The following is a 22,382-nucleotide window of genomic DNA, read 5'->3' as shown; positions in this document are numbered from 1 at the left end:
AAATGTATTATAATTACTGTTTCCTATTATAAGTTCCTGTTGTATAGTCACTTAAAAAAGTGGTGTTTATATAAAAATGACTACAACATAACACATGGTTATGTAGTAATTTTAGAACATGTTACGAAAGCGTTGATGTTAAATGAAAAAGGCAGTCAGGCGGTGACTGTGTGTGATTCAGTGGGTGAGAACATAGTTTCGTATCTCTCTGGGTGGTTGTTTGGGTGTGGGGGTGCACAGAGGTGATGCACTGTATGTGGCCATTGTTGGAGAACAGTAGGGATTGCAACTTGCAGTCGCTCACTCTGCAGGCATGCTTGGAAAGAGAAACAGAGCTGACTCAGAGAGTAAGCAGATGCCTGTTTATGACAGTTTGTGACACAATTCTGGGTTTATGACAACTTAAAGACTTATTATTTTTATTAAATGATGTTTAAAATGAGGTTTTAAACTGTTGCAGACCAAGTAGGTCTGATACTTATATATCAGACCTACTATCCACAAACTCTCTTCAGTTGTTTTGAAAGTGTGTGTTTGTTTGATGCAGGTCATCAGAAGCAGGTCAGTCCAGATTTGTTCAAGGTTTTTTACACCATCTGGAAGGAGACTGAGGCTGAGGCACAAGAGGTCTGTACTGTACTTTACACTACTTTAAACAAATTACGATGGGAGAATTAACAGTGATTTGCGGTTCTGTGTAGATTATAATTTAAATTATAAACCTACTATTAAGTTTTGTTTCTGCAAATGGGGAAAAAGTGCCATTCTTTAAGTTAAAATTTCAGTTTATTTCCTTGAAATTCAAATAATTACAATTATTTTTAATTATTTTCTCAGATCTATGAGGTGGTAACTCAAAATTCTGAGATTAAAAACCTGAAATTTTGGACTTATGGATGACAAAAGATTCTTTCGTTTTTTCAGTGGCAGAAACCAGTTTCAATAGTTTACACTGTAGTTGAACAAATTGGCACTTTATGCAGGTTTTTGTGTTCGTTTGATCTGAAGGTTTGTCTGCCAACATCTGTTTTGGAGCACATTGAGGCCAACGAGTGCGTCTTCAAAGGTGTCGTCTTCAGTAAAGACGAGCCGCGGAGTGGGGAAAATCGCCATGACTCAGCGACGGCTCTTCCTGCTCACGGATGGACGGCCAGGATATGTGGAGGTGGCACAGTACCGAGATTTAGATGTGAGATTAAAAGAAGAGAAATCCCGAGATACAAATACAGCTCTGCCCAGTAAGATAAGACTTGAAACGGCAATCTATAGTAGATGTTGTCTTTGTGTATTTTTGTTTTTTGTTTTAGGAAGTAAAGGTCTCCTCAGCTCCCTTCATGCTCCTGCGAATCCCAGGCCTGAAGCTTCGTGTCCGGGGAAGGAAGGAAACTTTTGAAGCTAATTTGAAAACGGAAACTGAGCTTTGGAACCTGATGGTCAAGGAGATGTGGGCCGGGCGCTTCACAGCTGACCAGCACAAGGTAAATCTGTGATGAAGAGGCTGTGTGGGTGTTGCTGTGAGGGAGCATAGAGGAAAATGATAAGCTTCATCAGGAAAAAGGCTAATTTATTGAGTTACCTTGCTCGTTTATTATTCATACCTCGTGTTTATTCAGGCATCAGTTTGTGTGTGTCAGTTTCTGTGAGGGAGTGGTTGAAATTCCCTCAGTTATACATGAACACAAATAGGCACACTTGAACAAACACAGGGGGTTTCCTTTGTGAAACCAAAAGATGTAACTGTAAAATATTTGTCTGTCACATTTACCCCCCTCACTGTTGTTCTCTTCTCTTTATTTAAAATATTATCATTTCTCACTTCCTTTGATTGTCAGTTTCTATAGTCAGGCAGCCTGTGATGACTGTCCAACTCATCTGACAGGATAAACATCTACAGCACTGCTTAGTCACATGTAAATCTTGTTTGATCGTTGATTATTTCAGTTGTAATTGCCTATATTTACAGCTTGTCCTGTTTGTATATCATGTCAATATAAGTATTTTTGGGTGTGATAAGTTTATTGAGACCATAAATCTAAAAAATTTAGTAAACTAAGATATAGTCATTCTGAAAAAGAGTGACCATATATCTTTAATTTCACTTGATTTGATTGGTCAATGCATTATGAATACTGAAATATGTGTATGACCTCTGAGATGGATTGCCATTGCTGTATACGCCTTTTAAGTCTGAGAGTATGACTCATGATGAGTATTTATCCTGGTATATTTTTTTTTCTCCTTTGTGACATCAGCATTTTTTTTTTTTTCATTCATTTTTATTATAAAAAAAATCACTTAACCGCTGTTGTATGTATGTCTGGTCTGGTGATGGCATCTGGCTTATTGAGGTTGATCTTGAACATCAGTCAAAAGTACATTAGTGAGTGTTTACACCAGCTGAAATTGTATTCTACAAACTTTGTAAAAGTATAAGGATTGTAGCCATAAGCATTGCCTTCTAATGCTTTTTTTTTTTTTTTTTTTTTTTTTTTTTTTAACAAAAAATTCTGTCTCTCTCTTTCTCTCAGGACCCCCAGTACATGCAGCAAGCTCTGACCAATGCCTTATTAATGGACGCAGTAGTGGGAAGTCTTCAGAGCAGCAAGGCTATCTATGCAGCTTCTAAGCTGGCTTACTTTGACCGCATCAAGATGGAAGGTAGAGAAAGATGTGCTTTGTTATGGTTATGGACATATTTGCGTAATAAAACTGTGCTCGTTTGGAAACTTTATGACTCATCGAGACTACAGTAATCTTTCACTTTGAGTTTGTGCTTTCATCACCTGGTTAAGGTTAGTTGCTTCTCTTTGCTTTGTCTCCAGTCCCAATGATGGTTCCCAAGACAACTGCAGAGATACTAAAGCACAAAATTAACCCTTCGCTGGAACTTGCTTCACCTCAGGCTGTGGATGTTCTTCTCTACACATCAGGTACACACACACACACACACACACACACACACACACACACACACACACACACACACACACACACACACAGCTTTTAAATGTGTCCCGTAAACGAGCAGTTTCTCCATCATTTCTCATCAACACTGTTACAACAAGTTTCAGCCTCTTCCCCTTTTTTATTGGTCATTGTGGGAGTCGATGATGTGATTGGCTCTTTGGAGCCGCAGAGCAATTTCCCAATCTAACTGTGACACTAACGCGCATGCACTGACATATATGTTGACTAATGCACAAAAAAAACCAACCTGGTGTTTATCTGTCATCACTGTGGCACACACTGACATAAAAAACATGCAGCTGCAATAAAGTTCCTCAACCACACTTCCTCCCCAGTCTCATATTACAGTAAACAGCAAAAGGAATTGCAAGATATTTAAAAACATGCTGGGAAGGAAACCTCTCCTCAATCTCTTAAATAAATGGTCATAAATATGTGGGCTCTCTTCTTTTTATTGTGAGCTGTGAAATCATAGGAAAGCACAGGATAAGTGCTTTACATAGTGATTACAAAACTGCAGTTGGAATGGCTGTATGGGCTGTCTGGGTCCTGGGGAGGCCATGACTGAGGGTGTGCAAATGTTTTTGTTTTTGTTTTATCAAGGTTTGCTTGAATTGCGTTGGCAGTGTGTCTGGGATCATTGTCATGCTGAAAAAGTAAGCTGTTAATATTTCAGGGTGTAAAAGTCTCATGGTACTTCTTTTCTCTCATAATTCTGTCAATTTAAAAAAAAAAGATTGCAGACTCTACTTCTTTCTAAAAGGAAGTATAAAGAACAGACACTGACACAAGTTATGAAGAAATGTAAGGACTGCAGAAGTAGGGCTGTTCGATATAACGATATCTATCGGATAACGATATAAAAACGTCTATCGTCTATCGCCGAAAACGGCGGCCTTTACAACTTATGTCTAAAAATGTATAGTTTCATGCATCTGTTATACAGTCATTGGTTAAAACACTCGACTCCAGCTACATGACGCGCAGCTGGAAACACTTCCCGCAAGACGAGCTGCCCGAGATTCACAGAATTTATAGAAAATGTTACATTTTTGTGATTTATATCGTTATCGGGACGATAGAATTCTTACATCGGGATATGAGATTTTGGTCATATCGCACGGCCCTATGCAGAAGGTTGTTGTTGTTTTTTTAAGTAATTACTTTAGGGGTTTTTTTCTGTCCTAATTAGTTGTTGACTGTAAACAAGGGGAAGAGAGTTTGTGTAATAAAAGTCTCTGTCTGGACGTGACCTGTGGACTGTTGTTGGCTGGCGGCTTGATCCTGACAGGCCAAAGGGATGAGTGATTTGATGAGAATGCAGATCATTTTATGGCCTTCACAGTCACCTGATTTAAACACCTAAGAAGGCACAGTAAACTGTGCGTTCCACCACACCGGAAAAACATTAAATAACATAGAATATCTTTTTTTTTTAATGATATTCATCCTTATATTAGTGTAAAGCAATAGAAGAGTAACTGCCAAGGAAGTGAAACTATCTTCTTGTAGTTTGTGGTTTATTTATTTCTTTTTTTCCTTTAATATGTCACCTATGAATTGTGGTTATTATTTGTGGCCTTTGTTGTTTAGTGCATCCTTGATTTTTATCCTGGGGCACCGACAGCCTGGCACATTATATGGCAGGAAGACCGTGAGTGAAAAGCTTTAAAAAAAGATCCACAGAGCCATTCAGTGGCCTTCAGCAGGCAGCCATCTGGGTCCACTTAAATACATGCTGGTGGCAGACTAACCCCTGCCACTAGCACAGTCACACTCAGTGATCCACACATTAACAAACACATTTCAGTTCTTCTGTAGCAGTCTGCTGCTCTTTGGGATTTCTGCTGGTGAAAAAGAACAAATCTGGCCATTCAGGTCCTCCCTCCCCGGCCCTCTCGGACTCCCTCTCCGGTTTGAATATAGGTCACTGAATTGAGTTCCTGGCACAGATCCGGTTCACACCCCCTCTCCTCTCCCCTCTGTTCTCACCACACTTTTTTCTTTTTCTAACTTTTTCACTTCATAAGTCCTCTTACCTTCTGTTCCACTGCCCTTTTCTTCTCCTTGAAGTAAAAACACAGGATGTTACTTTTTTTTTCTTCTCCATGAGCTGGGGCATTTTTTAAAAGTGTTGAATCCGTTGGGAGAAATCTGACCGTTGGTTTGGTTGGGTGGAGTCGAGCTGCAAAATAATATTGACATGAAGTGCTTCCCTTCACACTGCTGGAAGAAAACTCCTAAGTAGCCTCTGGAGTAGAAGACAGAAATCTGTAAAAGTAATATTCACTGCAGGCCAAGTGTAATGATAGGGTGTTGAGAAATAACTTATAAACTCTGTGTGTGTGTGTGTGTGTGTGTGCGTGTGTGCGCGTGTGTGCGTGTGTGTTCTATTTCAGGTCAACTATGGGTATCGGTAAATAAGGGGAAGGTGATGGTGTTTGATGCCTCCAGCTGGTCCCTCACACACACCTGCCATGTTGGGAATGCCAGACTGGTGAGAGGAACACATGAAACGAATATTCAGGCTCAGACTGCTCTAAATGATTGTTTCCAGACATTTTTACTTAACGTCTGGTGCATGACTCCGGTTATCAGCGCAAAAACTCCACCCATCTGCCGTTCAAAACTTTATTTCGAAGGGGCAACCAATCAGAAGAAAGCTAAAACATCTTGTTTAAGACAACGAATGAAATTGATTTTTTTTAAACTGTAAACTTTAGAACTACAACAGTTAAGCTCTAATGTAAATGTCAATACAATATGGAGCTGGAAATGAACATTGCAGGTCCACTCTTAACACAGTTACAATTTTATTTTTATTCATGAAAATATTTGTATTCAGTTATATGGGTTGGCTGATGCCTGTCCCAGATGTGACAAGGCAAAAAGGAGGGGTACGCTATGGACACGTTGCTTGACTAAGGGCTAAAACACACAGGCAGTCAGGCATTCCTGACCAGATTCATACATGGAGTCACCAGTTAGCCTAACCTGCATGTCTTTGGATTGTGGGAGGAGGCTGGAGTATTGGAGGGAGAGGGAAAACTTTCCAACTCCACACAGTTCAAATCCACTGACCAGTTGTGTCAGTGGATTTGAACCTGGGACTGTCTTGCTGTGATATAACAGTGCCATAGACTGCACTACTGTGCTATGCATGAAAATCAAAAGAAAAGACCCAAAAAAGCAGTAGTAAATATTCAAATTTGATCCTTTCACACAGTTAAGCCTCTACATGTTAAACTGGCTTCTCTAAACCTCTGCTAGTAGTCTTTTTTCCCACCACTAAATAAAAACACCTGGCCAGATGTTTGCTCATCGCTGAACTAAATCAGCAGATAAGCACACCACAGACATCAGGTACATATTAAGTATATATATTAAGTGGTTTTTGTTTCTCCTTCTCTGGCTTCACTTCAAACATTATCTTTCAACATGAAATCGCATGTTTGTAGGGAATCCACGGTGTGTTTTGAATAGTTTACATTCCCTCAAAGAACAAAGCATTTTCCAGTGATAGCTGGCTGGAGGGTTGAAAGCACCAGCCAGTGGTCGAGCTTCATAAACATTTTCTCCAGGAGAAAGGATTTGTGAGGTTTTAAGACAATTCTTAAGTCTAACCCTTACTTCAACTGTGCAGTTCAGTTACATGAAATATGTTGGAAGTGTGAGACAGAGATGGGCGGAGTATGTGTTTTCACTTATAAAACACTGGCATGACGATTTCTAACTTTCACCAGCAGCGTGAAAACAGCTGTTGAGAAAATATCATGAAATTATTGTAGACAAAGTAATTTAAACATTTTTTCTATTGATAATTTTTAGCTGTAACTTCCAAATCTATTTGCACATTCTGTAACACAGAGGTACTTGATATTAGAAGTAATGTTTGTCAGGTAGTGTTTCAGTAGTTTATTAGAACAATTTTGCCGCCTAGTGGACATGCTGAGTATTGCGTCCTGCATGAAGCTCTTAGCAGCTCAGCTGGAAGAGCTTCTGACATTTAAAAATATGCAAAGACACCTGCTGTGGCGACCCCATTGTGAATGTGGGAGCAGCTGAAAGGAGCTTTAGAATTAATTGACTGAGTTTTTTGTTACCCAGGTAGAAAATTTTGAAGATCCAGGTAAAAAATGTGTAAAGCTGAAATACCTGCGGACTCGTGCTCAGAAACATGTTTCTGGTTTCAGAACTGCATGTTGGAGGTTGACAAAGATCAGGTGTGGATGGGCTCTGAGGACTCTGTGATCTACATCATCAGCATAGTGGCCATGGTGTGTAACAGACAGCTGACTGAGCACAGGGCAGAGGTCACAGGACTGGCGGTCGACAAAGACAAATACAGGTAACGCAGAACAACAGCCACAACAAAAATACACAATCACCCCCCCCCCCCCACCCCCCCACCCCCAGCTCGGGCCGCACTGCCTCGCTGTCCTCGCATCACATACCAAACACACCTTCCCAGATTTTCTGCTAAAGCTGCAAATTGTCTCCTCTCTCATTCTAATGTGCTGTTCTTGCTGTCACTCTGCTGTTTCCACCCTTAAACCTCCAGTATTCTCATGGAGGCTTTATAAAGAAGTTTATTCATCACTGCCAATATGATATGTATGAGTACCAACTTCTGATCGAGGGAACATCCAGTTTCTGTTTGTGTATTCTAATCAAACAGTTAATAATTTCAGTTATAAATTCGCAGTTTAAAGAAATGAACTTTGAAACAGAAAGTTAAGAAAAACAGCAAATAAGCGATCAGCAATATAAAAGCATTCAATTTGTATGATGAATTTCTTGAACTTGTATACTATTCTTATTCAGATGAATAACAATATCATAAGTCGACTGGTTGTTTCAGCAGTATTATCATTATTGTTAGGTAATTAAAGTTGTATTCAAGGAATGGAAATGTTTGTGCCTAATCCACTCTGTTCTTGAAATGTACATTAAAAATAATCTTACCAGCCTGCTTTGTTCTTCAGCCAAAAGGTGGCGTACTCCTGCAGTGCAGAGGGGACAGTCATGGCGTGGGATGTCTCCACATTGCAGGTTGGTTTAATATCAACCATTGTTCACACCTGTTTGCATTTCTCTTTCAGCTCGTTTGACTTTTCCTTTTCCTTCAGGTGAAGAAGCACTTCCGCCTCTCCTGCGGCCGTCTGCAGTCCATTTACAGCTGCAGCGGCACGCTTTGGTGTTGTAAGTTTCCTTCACACTGGACAGTTGGAAAAATGGAAAATCTGAGACTTTGATGATGTAAACTGAATACCCTCTCTTTCCGTCTTTCCCTCTGGTCTGGTTTAAGGCTCCAGAGACAGGATAATGGAGGTGTGGAGGAATGGTTCATTAAAACGTTGCATGAATTTACCAGAACAACAAAAAGGCTCCACAACTACTTTCAGCTGTGCTCTGATCTTACCAGAGGTACAAACACACATTTTGCTCTTAATATTGTTTTTCTTTAATAAATGTATTTTCATTTTGTAAGAGTGACCCCGTTTCACCTGATGTGTTTGTGTCAGCGGGAGGAAATGTGGAGTGTGTGTGCAGATTCTGGAGAGGTGTCTATTTGGCACATTAAAGACTGCAGCAAACCGTTCCACCGCATCACCCTACAGGACTGCACCGGATGCTACTGCATAATTAAAGTTAAAAACCAGGTTAATACACACACGCACACACACGTACAGAGCAATATGGAAAATATTCTTATTTTTATGGTTGATGTTAATATGATAATCAGTGAGCCTCAGAAGTGCTAATTTTTCACATTTGAACATTCAAAATACAATGTTTTTGTTTTATTTTTATTTGTTTTAGTCCTTCTTTTAATTTGTTAAATTCTAAGAGAAGTTAACTAGTTGCAATAGGAGCTTAGGGGAGAGTGGGGCAATGTAAGAAATCTTTCAGTGAAGTTAGCCTTTCAATCATGAATACAACACAAGAATAAAATGGGTATAATGCGGCTTCAGGATCTTAGTTGTTATTCAAACCATAGCAGCAGAAGCAGATCATTAAAAACAATATAAGGCACAAATAAAGGGGTCCTTCAGTCTACTTGCCCTTATGAGGAGCAAAGCTCCATCCACACAAAGCCCCCATCCATTCACCATAAAAAGTTAATGACATTCAGCGACTTCAAGTTTATTTTTAGAAAGAGGGGCAATACATATTAATGAACATTTTAACAAATGTAAATATGCCAGATTATAGCCTTGGGCTAATTTCCATCTGCAGACCCTCTGGCAGGTTGGTGTTAAACACAAGTTAGTAAAAACATACAGAGACACTATTTACAGGTCATGTGACAAGGACAAAAACAGTGATCACATTATACTAGAACAAACAATGACAAGGAGAGTGGACACAGAGGACAGTATAGATAACAATAACGGAAACACATCAATTATATTGCACAAACCCCAGTATTGTACATGCCCTGACCGTCGTGATGTTGCGTTCACCCATTGCACTAACAGTTGTTTCCCTTTTTGTAATACACTAACTCTTTTTCCCGTCCAATATGAAACATGATTATTAAACATGATTACATGTTTGTGTGTCCCTCAGCCGCCCTTTTAAGTGACTCTTAAAGATGGGTAGACTTGTACTTTCCCTCACTGACAGTGGAAGACTATTCCAGAAGCTCACTCCCTGATATGACAGAGCATTCTGTGAAAAGGTGGTCCGCCTGAATGCCAGTTCACAATCGCCTCTAACAGTGGCTCGAGTCAGTCGAGACCCTGGCAACACTGCTAGACTTTTGTTTAATAAAATCACTCATTGGTGGAGGCGCCAGACCATGTATAACTTTGTATATTAGACAGGCAGATATGATTTGAAATTAGTAAAATTTAAAAACTTGTATTTTTCTAAAATTTGACAATGGTGATATGAAAAAGGTTTTTTATCTAATATTTTCAATGCTCTTTTGTAGCACACTTCAATTGGCCCAGTAGCAGCAGAGCTCGTATAGGACCAACTTGTAATACAATATTCAATATGAGCCAGTATCATAGAATGCAGGAATGTAATCGCTGCTGTGTCTGTTAATGATGTGCGGATATGTCTAAAGTTCTGTATATTAACATTTACAGTTTTCACTACTTTTTTAATGTGTTTTTTAAAGGATAATTTAGAGTCTAGTAGCACTCCCAAATACTTAAATTCCTCAACGTTAATTAATGTTAATTAATTCTTGTGCACCTTTGATCATTGTATTGGTGCACGACAGTTTCAGCTAAGCTTTAGCTGTCAGACTGTCGGCCTCACATTTGACTCTGGAATACTTTGGCATACACAGAATTTTGTGGTCAGCTGCAAAGACTGCAAGGTACCCAAGTCCTGGCGATGCAAAACAAGCCCAAATCACCATGTTTCACAATTGGTATGAGGTGTCTGTGCTCACATGCTGTGTTTAGTTTTCACCTGTGCATTATAGCTAAGCGCCTCCACTTTGGTCTCAGCTGTGACACGTGATGTCACATGACAGCGTCAACTCTAATATGTTATCTAAGACTGCTCCTTTGCTAGCAAAAACGGAAAAATTAGTGTATAATTGTTTAGGATGAATTTGGCTCCACCTGCTCATCTTACCCCACTTTCCCCCGGTTGTTAACGAATGTTAATCTTAACTGATGCTTGAGAAACTATTTGACATTTAACCAAATTAACTAACCTCTTTGCTGTGTAGGTGTGGGTTGGCGGCATGGGTCGCAGTTCAACCAAAGGGAAGGTTTACATCCTGGACACAGAGCGGTACCAGGTCCTGAAGGAGCTTCACGGCCATACCGACAAAGTGACAGGGCTGTGCTCAGCTGAGGACCGCTACGTCCTCAGTGGAGCTGGAAAACATGATGGGAAGATCGCCATCTGGAAGGTGGAGTAAAGAGGCAGAAGGACTGAAATTATGTTTTATAGTCAGAGTGCAAGTTCTCACTGAATTCCCTCTGTTCAAACAAATCCTGGATAATGAAGGGAAGATCCATATTTGGAAAGCACAGCAAGGAGAAAAGCAATCTGCATCACCGGGATATGAAGGAATGCAAAGAAGCTCAAAGTTTACATGAAGTATGACCAACCCGGGCAGCTTCTCCTGTCTTCTATGAAGTTAAGATTAGAAATACTAACAGAACTTATTTTATCATTTAATGAAGGAAAACTCAAGACTGAAAGAGGGAAAGTGAGCTCATGTTCTGCTGGATAATTTTTCAATCCAAAATGCATCAAAGTTCACTTTAATGAAGGTTTTGAACACATTTAGTGTTTATGTAAGTGCGAACACACATGTGGTAACAGCGTGTGACTGAGCCATGCCTCCGACCGTGTTTTTGACGTTAGTGTCTGCAGCTCAGAGGAGTCAGAATACCCTGAAAACAAAACTGCGGTTGAAGATTTCACCATCACAGTGGGAAAGCCCCGATAGAAGATTATTTTGATGAAGGGGATGCTTTAATGGACAGGAAATATGATGATACGCAATGGTGGGAACTGGGCTTAAACTTGATCGACACTCAGGTGCGGGTCAGAGGATCTGCAGCAGCTGGAATATGTTTGAACAGGTAATAAAATAGGGGCTAACTGTACAGTATGTCAACAGTAAGAGATATTTTTCCATTGTTGGACAAAGTTTTTCCTTTTTTAATTTTTTTTAAAAAATCTTTGTGAAGGAAGTTATGTATTTGTAGTTTTTCCCTCTATCAGGAGGATTATGTAGAAACCAACTGGCCAATTTCCCGTAAAATTGCCAAGCAGGTGGAGTATGGGTAAATGAAGGAACCTATTTCATTTTATTGTTTTCTGGGTTTTTAACACTATGTAGCCACTTGAAAGTCAGAGTTGCACATGTTTGTGACAAATTACAAAGGAGTTAGCATTGGGTTTCTTTGGATCAAGCTGAAAAAATCTACCACATTAGATTTTCCCCGTCAACTTTATCCAGAATTCACACAAGTGGACTGCAAACCAAGCTTTACCAAAGTTATTGTATAGATTTTTTTTCTTTTCCAAAGATTTTTAGTCTATTATAGCCAATCAAAACCAACGACAAATAGGAAGTTGTGTCACGATGCTGCATCGTTTTGATCTACAGGTTGAACTTGACATACAAACTTGGACTTCAGCATTAGACCTCGAGCATGCTCAGTGTGCAGAGGCATCTAGTCTGTTTATTTTCAGAGCAGTTTAACAGTTTTCTCTTTGGCAGGCTGCTGTTCAAGAAGATTAACCAACCGAAAGGTCAAAATTCCTGTTCACGCGGTGCCTTACAGATATTAAACATTCAGATATTTATTAGGTTAAATCAAAACCAGAGGCTATAAAATGTTTCACGCATGTTATAATATATTTATATTTTGTGATTTTAAGATGGCTTTCAACTCGGTGTTGTTTTAATAGTAGCATTATTTATATTAACTTAGTGGAACTGGAGAAAGTGTCTCACACATAGAGAACATTAAGAGTTTTAAGTGTTTATTAAGTGTATTATAAAACTAAAGCCAACTTCATCATCAGTGGTTCTGGTTCACAGAACTATTTTTACATTTTGTCATCTGAGGTTCAAACTGAAGGTTAAACTTGTCCTTTACTCTTGTATTTATACTCTGTATATAACTGCGACACATGACGATGTTGTAAATTAAATGAATGACAACTCAGCCATTGTATTTATACCTTTGCAACCTTTGCTTTTGCACAAGCATGAAAATGTACATATTCTCTTTTTTTCTTTTTCTTTTTTTTTAAACTGACAGTCAGTACACTTATTAAAGGAAACCTCAAGTCTTTTTTTATTCTCAGCAAACCGAAGCTTCAGTTTACTTTCTGCTCAGTTAGAAGGATGGTTCACAGGATGGACAACAATAAATACTTAATGAAAAAACAATTTAAGACTCCTCTGACTTTGCGTCTTTCTTTTGAACTAAATCCAAATAATAAAAAATGCTGTTTGCTGATAAATCCTGAGTGGTTTCTCGGACTCACAAACTATTGCTCTATTAGTTCAGTTGGCTTTGTCGTCTAACCAGTGTAATGATTTGTTACTGCGCAAATCTCGACCTGCATACTGTTTGCAAAACTGTTTATTTTTGCACTTTCTAGAGTTCGTCAGAAGAGGGCGCAATTTGATACCAAGTTCATATTGGGTAAAGCCTGAGGCTTGATGAAGTGGAGGTTCATAGTTTAGAGTTAGCGACATTAACACAGTTCAGACACACATAACCTGCTTGTTTCCCCTGTGAACTAACAATTGCTTGCAAAACGTTTGAAATCAGTATAAATGACATTTTAATTTTCAATCACCAATTTAAGTTGTTTTACTTGGCGTAGAATTTATTTTTATTGCAATAAATATAAACTCATCACACTGACAAAAATGCAACCAGCAACTATTAAAAGAAAGGAAACCGGTTGATAATTTCAGGTCTGCAGTGTAAAACTGTGCAGAAAACAAAGAGGCTATTTGACTCCTGGCTCAATCCCTGCTTAGGCTGCAGGGTGGGAGACCTGCAGTAACAAAGGTACAGCAGACTGGGTCCACCCTGCTCAAGTGTCCTTGAGCAAAACACTGAATCCCTGCAGGGCTGCTGTTATGTGAATGACCTCCCTGTGGAGTTTGCCAAGGTGTTTTTACATCGAGGCTTCTCTGAAAATCCTTTCTAATACTCAGAACACTGTGTTATATGCACTTGCATGCAGTTGTATTTGTGTGTGTGTTTGACATTGTTTTGTAACATAAAGCCATAAGCAGTTGTTAATCTCTCACCATGCAGGTCCACTAATGCCTCAGCACAGTACATGATAAGTTGTTTTCTGTGCCTCCTGCAGCTTTTAATCAGTTTCCTTTAATCCATAAACTTTTACTTTCAGGAAAAGGAAAACACAACTACTGTTTGTGCTGCACTTTAACATACAAAGGCACAGTAGTCTGTGCTATAATGCTATAGAGAAGTTCCTCATGCCTTTATTAAGAATGTATCAGCTAATGCTGACATGCATGTTTTATTCATCTTCTTTTAACTCTATGTTGTATATAAAATAGGCAATACCTCTGTAGTTGTTGTCCAAACAGCACCCTTCAACATAATGAGTCATGTCCTTAATGTTCCATTGGTTTTTTTTAATTGCCTTCTTTTCAGTTTAATTTATACAGCATCAAAACACACGATTAACGTCAAGATACCTTATACCTTTTTATATTAAAAAGTCTACACAACTATGCATTTGGCAACAGTGTGGAGAAAAAACCCTTTAAAGAGGAAGCAAGCCCCGGCAGATCTAGGCTCAGGGTGGAGCAGCTGCCTGCATCGACTGACTGGAGTGGGGAGAAAGAGAAACGGTAAACTGCAACCGCAGCAGGAAGAAGAGAAAATGTGGACATGAATGTGGATGTGGCATAAACAACAAATGCACCGCATGTGATAAAGAGGGAGTATCCCAGCAGCCTGAGCCCATAGAAGCGTTACAGCAGCAAGGGTTAAGCCCGGGTTAAAGAAATTTTGAAGGCTAATTTTAAAAGGAGACAATGCGTCTGTCTCCTGAATCCACCTTGGGAGCTGGGTCTACTGGAGAGGGGCTCTTCAAAGCTTGTTGAAACACGAGCCAGCATGCAGTCTTAGAGCAGAGTGCTCTATAATAACATGATAATATAACAAATATGATAGTGTAAGGTCTTTGATAGCTTAAAGTTTTCAGGGTTTTGCATATAGGGAGAACAATTTTGAATTCAATTCTGGATTTGATAGTGAACCAATGAAGAGATGCTAATATAGTGGCAATATGATCTCTCTTTGGCCTGTTTCCCCATCGATGCGGTGCTGATGCAGAGCCATTTGTGCCTTTTGAAAACCAGCCTGCATTTCACAGGAAATGAAAACTGAATGCTACGCAGCGTTAGGCAGGATAACTTGGGCACATTTCTGTGGAAAGAACATAACTGCTGAGTCAGCAATGTATAGCTGGGCCCAACACGTTTGTGCTAACTGTAGTTTTGTCAGTGGGAATTCTTGGAACTGGTTCTAGATTTGGCTTGGGCACCTTGTACATGGAAAAGGGGCATTTTCAGTACCCTTGCTTATTGAAAGCATTAACAGCATAAACATATTAAATGACTGTTTGTAAAGAATATAACCTGTTCCTTGAGTTCCTTGTCTTGTGTTTAGTCTTCACGCTGTGGGTTTCAGGGGGAACGACATGTTCTGTATATATGGGACAGCTGCAAAAAAATGTTGACGTTGGATTGCAAGTCTGTGGTTTGAACAGACAACAGTTCAATGCTCAGCAGAATTTTTTGCCAGCTGACCATTGTCCACTTTAAAACAGTAAGAAAACACTGCTTTGAGGGTGGGACAATATTTTTTCATGTCAGACAACTTACATTGCTTTAACATGTAAACAGCGTTTATGCAGAGCCACATAAGTCACAGTAAGATTAGCAAGACAGCATTTTTGAGTCTATAAACGGGGTCTTGAGATACAGCAGGTCATAGAGTTCAAGCGAGACATGATTTTATGTTTTCTGTAACAACTAGTCGGTTTAGTTTTTGCAAACTTCACTCAAACAGAAGTAAATAGCTCCTCTGGTGGGACCTATTTATACACATTTATACAACGAATACAATATTTAAAACACGTATTCACAGAAAAAAACATTTACAATACTGACTCATTGGTTTACATTATTTCTAAAAGCATCATGTTTGCATGTCTTCAGTTAAGTATGGTTACAGTTACGGTTAGGGGTCAGCTTTTGGGCCGTCGTTGATGACGGCCTTGACCTCAGAGGGTTAAACTTTGGAGGAAGGGAGCTCTGCTCATGGAGTCGCCTGTAAAATAATACAGTGTGTTTGTTTTAGTAACTCTGGTTTCTTAAGTTTAAACAGAATTTAAGCTGCTTTTTTAAAGCTACAATTGCACCATGATACTTTTAGAGCTGTTTTTGTTTTAATCAATCATATACATGTTGCATTTCATAAGGTGTTAATGATGTAAACAAGCCATAGATTAGCTGACTAATTGATTCAACTGGCAGCAATTTTCATAACTGATGAGATGTCAAGGATTCAAGCAGCCCGCTTAATTGTATATAAATTGTTAGCAGCCCCAGTCAGCTGACTGCAAATGACTAATTTAGCTAACTTCAAATCTGCTTGGTCTGCAGCACTTAAGCACAACTGAAAGTGAAATGATGGATTTACAGCTTTGCAATATGATAATGACACTTCTTTTTGGAAAACAATCTCCATCAACAGAAAATAAATAAAATATAGCTAATGGCTCTGTGTGAGTTACAGCTCTGCACCACAGCGTCTGTCTTTTCTTTTTGAAAGAATGAATGTGAAAAGCACAAATGAGGGAAAGTCAGGAGGGAAAATGTTACTGTATATTAGAATGGGTGGTTTTTTGGATGGGGGGGGGGGGTTGCAGGTTGCATTCAACAATAAAATGCATGTCTTAGTAGTTCATCATTTATTACAGTGTAATATCAGAGGAAATTTGTCCCCTGAAAATCCTGCGATACAGTTAGCAACGCATAACCATGGATATTGCTTTGTCAGCTTCATGAGTTTTACTGATTTTATGAGAAATTTCCTTTTGATTAGATTTTTCATGTTTAAAAGTCCCAGACAGAAAACGAGGCATCAATCATTTTGTATCTAAATTATGTTAATATATAAGCACTTTTGTTAACCTTCCCTCCCAAATCAACAGGCCTATTTACCTTTCCAAAGGTGTGAATATGGAGCTTATTTAATTTGACCTTTCAGCAAGAAAGTGAAGCCAAAGTTAACATTGCTAGAATTTAGACGATGGTCTTAGAATAATCAATGAAATGACATAAAAACAATCTGTTATAACTGAGGTCCTGATTTCAAGGGGATGCTGTGGTGTGTGAGTTTTCCCCTAATGTTGTAGCCATGAAGAGAGAGCAAATTTAACATTTCTGTTTACTCCTTTATAACCATCACTTTTGCCTTTATGATGTTGCTGTTGTCACTATATTTGTCCTCACCTTCATTTGCATTTGAAATTTTATATGAAAGAAAGAAAGAAAAAAAAGCAATAATACTGAAACAATAAATTTAAAACTTACAAACTGCAGGGATCCAGCTTTCTCATACTTATTGCCCAAAACAAATTAGATGTTTTGAGGCCAACTGCTCCTTATTAGGCTGCACAATAAATAGGGAAAACTGGTTTCCAGCAGTTCGTTTTATTTTCTTCTTTTTTCTTCTTTATAAAACTGGATTTTAATACAAGGATGTTATACATTATGCATTGACCCAAACCTGGAGGTCTGTGGGCTTGTTTGAAAGGATTGCAAGGAGAAAGCCTCTTTTACTTTCTGAAAGGAACATGGAAGCTTCTGGAAGACTTCTGGAACAAGGTCCTTTGGACAGATGAGACCAAAGTGCAGATGTCTGGCCAAATTGCACAGCAGCAATTTTGGTGAAAACCACCCACAGCACATTGGCAAAAACCAATTGTTAAGCACGGTGGTGGAGGGATGGTGATCTGTGTACAGGAACTGGACACCTTGCAGTCGCTGAGTTGATCACGAACTCCTCTGCTATACCAAAGTATTCTACAGGGAGTGCAGAATTATTAGGCAAATGAGTATTTTGTCCACATCATCCTCTTCATGCATGTTGTCTTACTCCAAGCTGTATAGGCTCGAAAGCCTACTACCAATTAAGCATATTAGGTGATGTGCATCTCTGTAATGAGAAGGGGTGTGGTCTAATGACGTCAACACCCTATATCAGGTGTGCATAATTATTAGGCAACGTCCTTTCCTTTGGCAAAATGGGTCAAAAGAAGGACTTGACAGGCTCAGAAAAGTCAAAAATAGTGAGATATCTTGCAGAGGGATGCAGCAGTCTCAAAATTGCAAAGCTTCTGAAGCGTGATCATCGAACAATCAAGCGTTTCATTCAAAATAGTCAACAGGGTCGCAAGAAGCGTGTGGAAAAACCAAGGTGCAAAATAACTGCCCATGAACTGAGAAAAGTCAAGCGTGCAGCTGCCAAGATGCCACTTGCCACCAGTTTGGCCATATTTCAGAGCTGCAACATCACTGGAGTGCCCAAAAGCACAAGGTGTGCAATACTCAGAGACATGGCCAAGGTAAGAAAGGCTGAAAGACGACCACCACTGAACAAGACACACAAGCTGAAACGTCAAGACTGGGCCAAGAAACATCTCAAGACTGGTTTTTCTAAGGTTTTATGGACTGATGAAATGAGAGTGAGTCTTGATGGGCCAGATGGATGGGCCCGTGGCTGGATTGGTAAAGGGCAGAGAGCTCCAGTCCGACTCAGACTGCCAGCAAGGTGGAGGTGGAGTACTGGTTTGGGCTGGTATCATCAAAGATGAGCTTGTGGGGCCTTTTCGGGTTGAGGATGGAGTCAAGCTCAACTCCCAGTCCTACTGCCAGTTTCTGGAAGACACCTTCTTCAAGCAGTGGTACAGGAAGAAGTCTGCATCCTTCAAGAAAAACATGATTTTCATGCAGGACAATGCTCCATCACACGCGTCCAAGTACTCCACAGCGTGGCTGGCAAGAAAGGGTATAAAAGAAGAAAAACTAATGACATGGCCTCCTTGTTCACCTGATCTGAACCCCATTGAGAACCTGTGGTCCATCATCAAATGTGAGATTTACAAGGAGGGAAAACAGTACACCTCTCTGAACAGTGTCTGGGAGGCTGTGGTTGCTGCTGCACGCAATGTTGATGGTGAACAGATCAAAACACTGACAGAATCCATGGATGGCAGGCTTTTGAGTGTCCTTGCAAAGAAAGGTGGCTATATTGGTCGCTGATTTGTTTTTGTTTTGTTTTTGAATGTCAGAAATGTATATTTGTGAATGTGGAGATGTTATATTGGTGTCACTGGTAAAAATAAATAATTGAAATGGGTATATATTTGTTTTTTGTTAAGTTGCCTAATAATTATGCACAGTAATAGTCACCTGCACACACAGATATCCCCCTAAAATAGCTAAAACTAAAAACAAACTAAAAACTACTTCCAAAAACATTCAGCTTTGATATTAATGAGTTTTTTGGGTTCATTGAGAACATGGTTGTTGTTCAATAATAAAATTATTCCTCAAAAATACAACTTGCCTAATAATTCTGCACTCCGTGTAGAGTCAAATGTAAATGGTAAATGGTAAATGGCCTGTATTTATATAGCGCTTTACTAGTCCCTAAGGACCCCAAAGCGCTTTACATATCCAGTCATCCACCCATTCACACACACATTCACACACTGAATGTGAGGCCGTTTGTCTAATAACTAAAGCTTGACTGAAACTGGGGCATGCAACAGCACAATGATCGAAGCTGTTCCAATGCACCCCTCTAAGCCAGACCTCAGCCTGACTGAAAAGCTGTGGAGGACTTTATAAGAACTGTTTATAAACTAATCCCTGGATCTCTCAATGAACTCAAAGTAATGCTCTAAAGAAGAGTGGGGCAAATTTCCACCGCAATGATGCGAGAGACTGGAAAAGTCATACAGTCATACAGAAAACGAGTACGTTTTGTGCCGATCGTGGCTCAAGAGTTGGCAGTTCGTCTTGTAATTGGAAGGTTGCCGGTTTGATCCCCGGCTCTGACAGTCTTGGTCGTTATGTCCTTGGGCAAGACAGTTCACCTGTTGCCTACTGGTGGTGGTCAGAGGGCCCGGTGGCGCCAGTGTCTGGCAGCCTCGCCTCTGTCAGTGAGCCCCAGGGCAGCTGTGGCTACAATGTAGCTTGCCATCACCAGTGTGTGTGAATGGGTGGATGACTGAATGTAGTGTAAATCGCTTTAGGGTCCATACAGACTAAGTAAAGCGCTATACAAATACATGCCATTTACGTCAAGTTATTGCTGCAGAAGGCAGTATTACGATTCAAATTCAAATTCAAATTTTATTTGTCACACACACACAACCATACACAGTATGACATGGGGGTGAAATGCTTGTAGCTGTACAATGCCCGACCATTAAATGACAGAAGGAAAGTTTTACAATATTTACAATTTACTACAAAAATTTACAAATTAACTTAGGAATTTACAGTAAAGAATGTGCAAATAGCAGAAGAGATTATAAAGATAAGGATTATAAATTATAGGAATTATAGGATTATAGGAAATGTGTGGTGGTGCGTGTGGTGACGTGTGTGAGAGTCCAGTCTTATAGTGATGTGTTTGGGAGAGTCCAGTCCTACACCTGGTTCAGGCCCCGAATAGCCTGGGGGAAGAAGCTCCTCTTCATTCTCCCTGTTTTGGCCTTAAGGGAGCGGAAGCGCTTCCCAGACCTCAACAGTGAGAAGAGTCCATTGTTGGGATGGGAGAGGTCCATCATAATCTTCCTAGCTTTGGACTTGCACCGCTTGGTGTAGATGGACAGCAGGTCAGGGAGCTCTGATTGAATGATGCGTTCTGCCGAGCGCACCACCTTTTGCAGATCTCGTCTGTCCTGCTTGGTGCTGTTCCCAAACCAGGTGCAGATGTTTGCCGTCAGGACGCTCTCGATGGTGCAGGAGTAGAAGTTCTTGAGCACCTTCAGTGGCAGATGGAAGTCTCTAAGTCTTCTGAGGAAGAAGAGACGCTGACGGGCTTTCTTAACCAGGGTGTTGATGTGACAGGACCATGACAGGTCCTGAGTGATGTGGACACCCAGGTATCGGAAACTGTCCACTCTCTCCACTGGCGTGCCACTGATGATGAGGGGTTTGTAATTCCTCGCCTGCTTTGTAGTGAAGTCCACGATCAGCTCCTTAGTCTTGCTGATGTTTAGGAGGAGGTTATTCTCCTGGCACCAGGTCTCCAGGTTCCTAATCTCCTCCAGGTAGGCCGTCTCGATGTTGTCGGAGATCAGGCCCGATCTACTGAATTATGGCGTGCACTCAATTTCATGCAAACTGCTTCTACATTTTCGCTTAGCTTTTCATTAAATAAATAATGAACGTGCAAAATACCATGTGTTGTTGTTCTTTTGAGGTTGTATATGGTACCTTGGTGTATAAAACATTAGAAATAATAGACGGTGTAACGAGAAACTTAAACTAGTTATGAAAAGAAAGGAAAAGCTAACTAAAACTGTACATGTAAAAAATAAAGCAAAATAAAGCATTGATACCTCTGTTTTAAGCGAGAACTGCACTATTTTTAACGGCATTTCCCTTTAAGAGTTCAGTTTCTCTGCTTCTTTGTATACCAACACCAAGACTCCGCCTCTTTATGCAAATGAGCCGTGACGTCGACGGAAGCTAGCGCTACGTCTCCTCTTCCGACAGACTGCTTTAAAAGCGTATTTAAAGCCCTGGCTGTAGTTGCGGGAGCAGTAGACAACCTATGCAACAAAAGCTGCTGCAGAGCCGAGAACTGTCCGACCACATAGCGGACGAAAACACGGAGCCAACGGCTGACACGACACGGCGAGGTGAGCGCGATGCCCGGGGGAAGCAGCAGAGACGAGTCGGGACGGATTTTTAACATTTTATAGCCGCTGCTGGTCGGCTCCGCCAGGCGGAATGCAAAGCATCTCAGGTTGCTGCTGCAGAGACAGGAGCAGGAGGAGGAGGAGGAGGAGGCATTTACTGTAGTTTTCTGCAGGCCTGTTTCAAAAACAGGAGAGAGGCTAGAGGGGGGGTTGCAATCTGCAGGGTACAGGTCAGGATAAAAATTAGGCTTCTCTTATTATAAAGTGTAAAACAAAATGGTGCAAGTGGGTGGTGTTTAAATTTAAAGTAGATGAAGAGGCTCAGCGGTGGTTGTTTACAGTTTACATGTTGAGAATACTGGCATTAGAATAATTTTCATTTCCTCCATCACTGCTGTGTGTGTGTGTGTGTGTGTGTGTGTGTGTGTGTGTGTGTGTGTGTGTGTGTGTGTGTGTGTGTGTGTGAGTGTGAGTGTAAAATTTACCAGGAAGGAGTAGTTTATTGTAGTGTATAACACACTGGTGACTGAAACCAAGCATCTACCGGTATATTTGGTTTACAGAGAGAGAAATCTGCGAGGTAGTGGTCGTGGGTTCGAGTCCAGCGGCCGGCCGTAGTGTGGATGATCACCCCAGAGGCATTAATCTTAGTTAAGTTAATTGGCGATTCTAAATTGGCCGTGAATGTGAATCTGCTATAGATCGGTGACCTGTCCGGCGTGTAACCCCCACCCCCCGTGACAGCTGGGATAGGCTTCAGCCCATCCGTGACCCTGAGCTGTTGTGTTTCGCTCTTGCCGGGGAAAAATTAGTGTAATGGATGAGAAGTGTCCTGCACTGTAACAACTGATTCATCGTCACTGGTTGTAGGTGTGTTTGAACACATCAGCTGTGGTTTTCCTACCTGACTGCATAGGGTTCAAGTGTTAAAGTATCTCTTTCTCATTTTTGTGTTTACTGGCTGTTTATGTGGA

General features: G+C 40.3%; 2 protein-coding genes across 3 annotated transcripts in view; both read left to right on the top strand.

Moving 5' to 3' along the window:
* The window catches only part of dennd3a (DENN/MADD domain containing 3a), a 28,099-nt gene extending 15,236 nt beyond the window's left edge, over nucleotides 1-12,863 (top strand). The window contains 13 exon segments of the mRNA XM_040020959.1: nucleotides 548-627; nucleotides 1,009-1,062; nucleotides 1,064-1,189; nucleotides 1,308-1,478; nucleotides 2,529-2,658; nucleotides 2,823-2,930; nucleotides 5,367-5,464; nucleotides 7,161-7,315; nucleotides 7,953-8,019; nucleotides 8,097-8,169; nucleotides 8,276-8,394; nucleotides 8,493-8,630; nucleotides 10,664-12,863. Of these exon segments, the coding sequence (XP_039876893.1) occupies nucleotides 548-627; nucleotides 1,009-1,062; nucleotides 1,064-1,189; nucleotides 1,308-1,478; nucleotides 2,529-2,658; nucleotides 2,823-2,930; nucleotides 5,367-5,464; nucleotides 7,161-7,315; nucleotides 7,953-8,019; nucleotides 8,097-8,169; nucleotides 8,276-8,394; nucleotides 8,493-8,630; nucleotides 10,664-10,858 (1,514 nt within the window). The 3' untranslated portion in view covers nucleotides 10,859-12,863.
* An 8,399-nt stretch (nucleotides 12,864-21,262) lies between these two features.
* The window catches only part of LOC120726449 (solute carrier family 45 member 4), a 53,888-nt gene continuing 52,768 nt past the window's right edge, over nucleotides 21,263-22,382 (top strand). For both annotated transcript variants that reach the window (XM_040020041.1, XM_040020044.1), the window contains exon 1: nucleotides 21,263-21,408. The gene's annotated coding sequence lies outside the window, so the exon portion shown is untranslated. The remainder of the gene's footprint in view (nucleotides 21,409-22,382) is intronic.

This window comes from Simochromis diagramma, unplaced genomic scaffold (genome assembly GCF_900408965.1).
Source record: "Simochromis diagramma unplaced genomic scaffold, fSimDia1.1 OVJJ01000753.1, whole genome shotgun sequence".
NCBI classification, from domain to species: domain Eukaryota; kingdom Metazoa; phylum Chordata; class Actinopteri; order Cichliformes; family Cichlidae; genus Simochromis; species Simochromis diagramma.
This window is presented reverse-complemented; position numbering and strand designations above follow the sequence as displayed.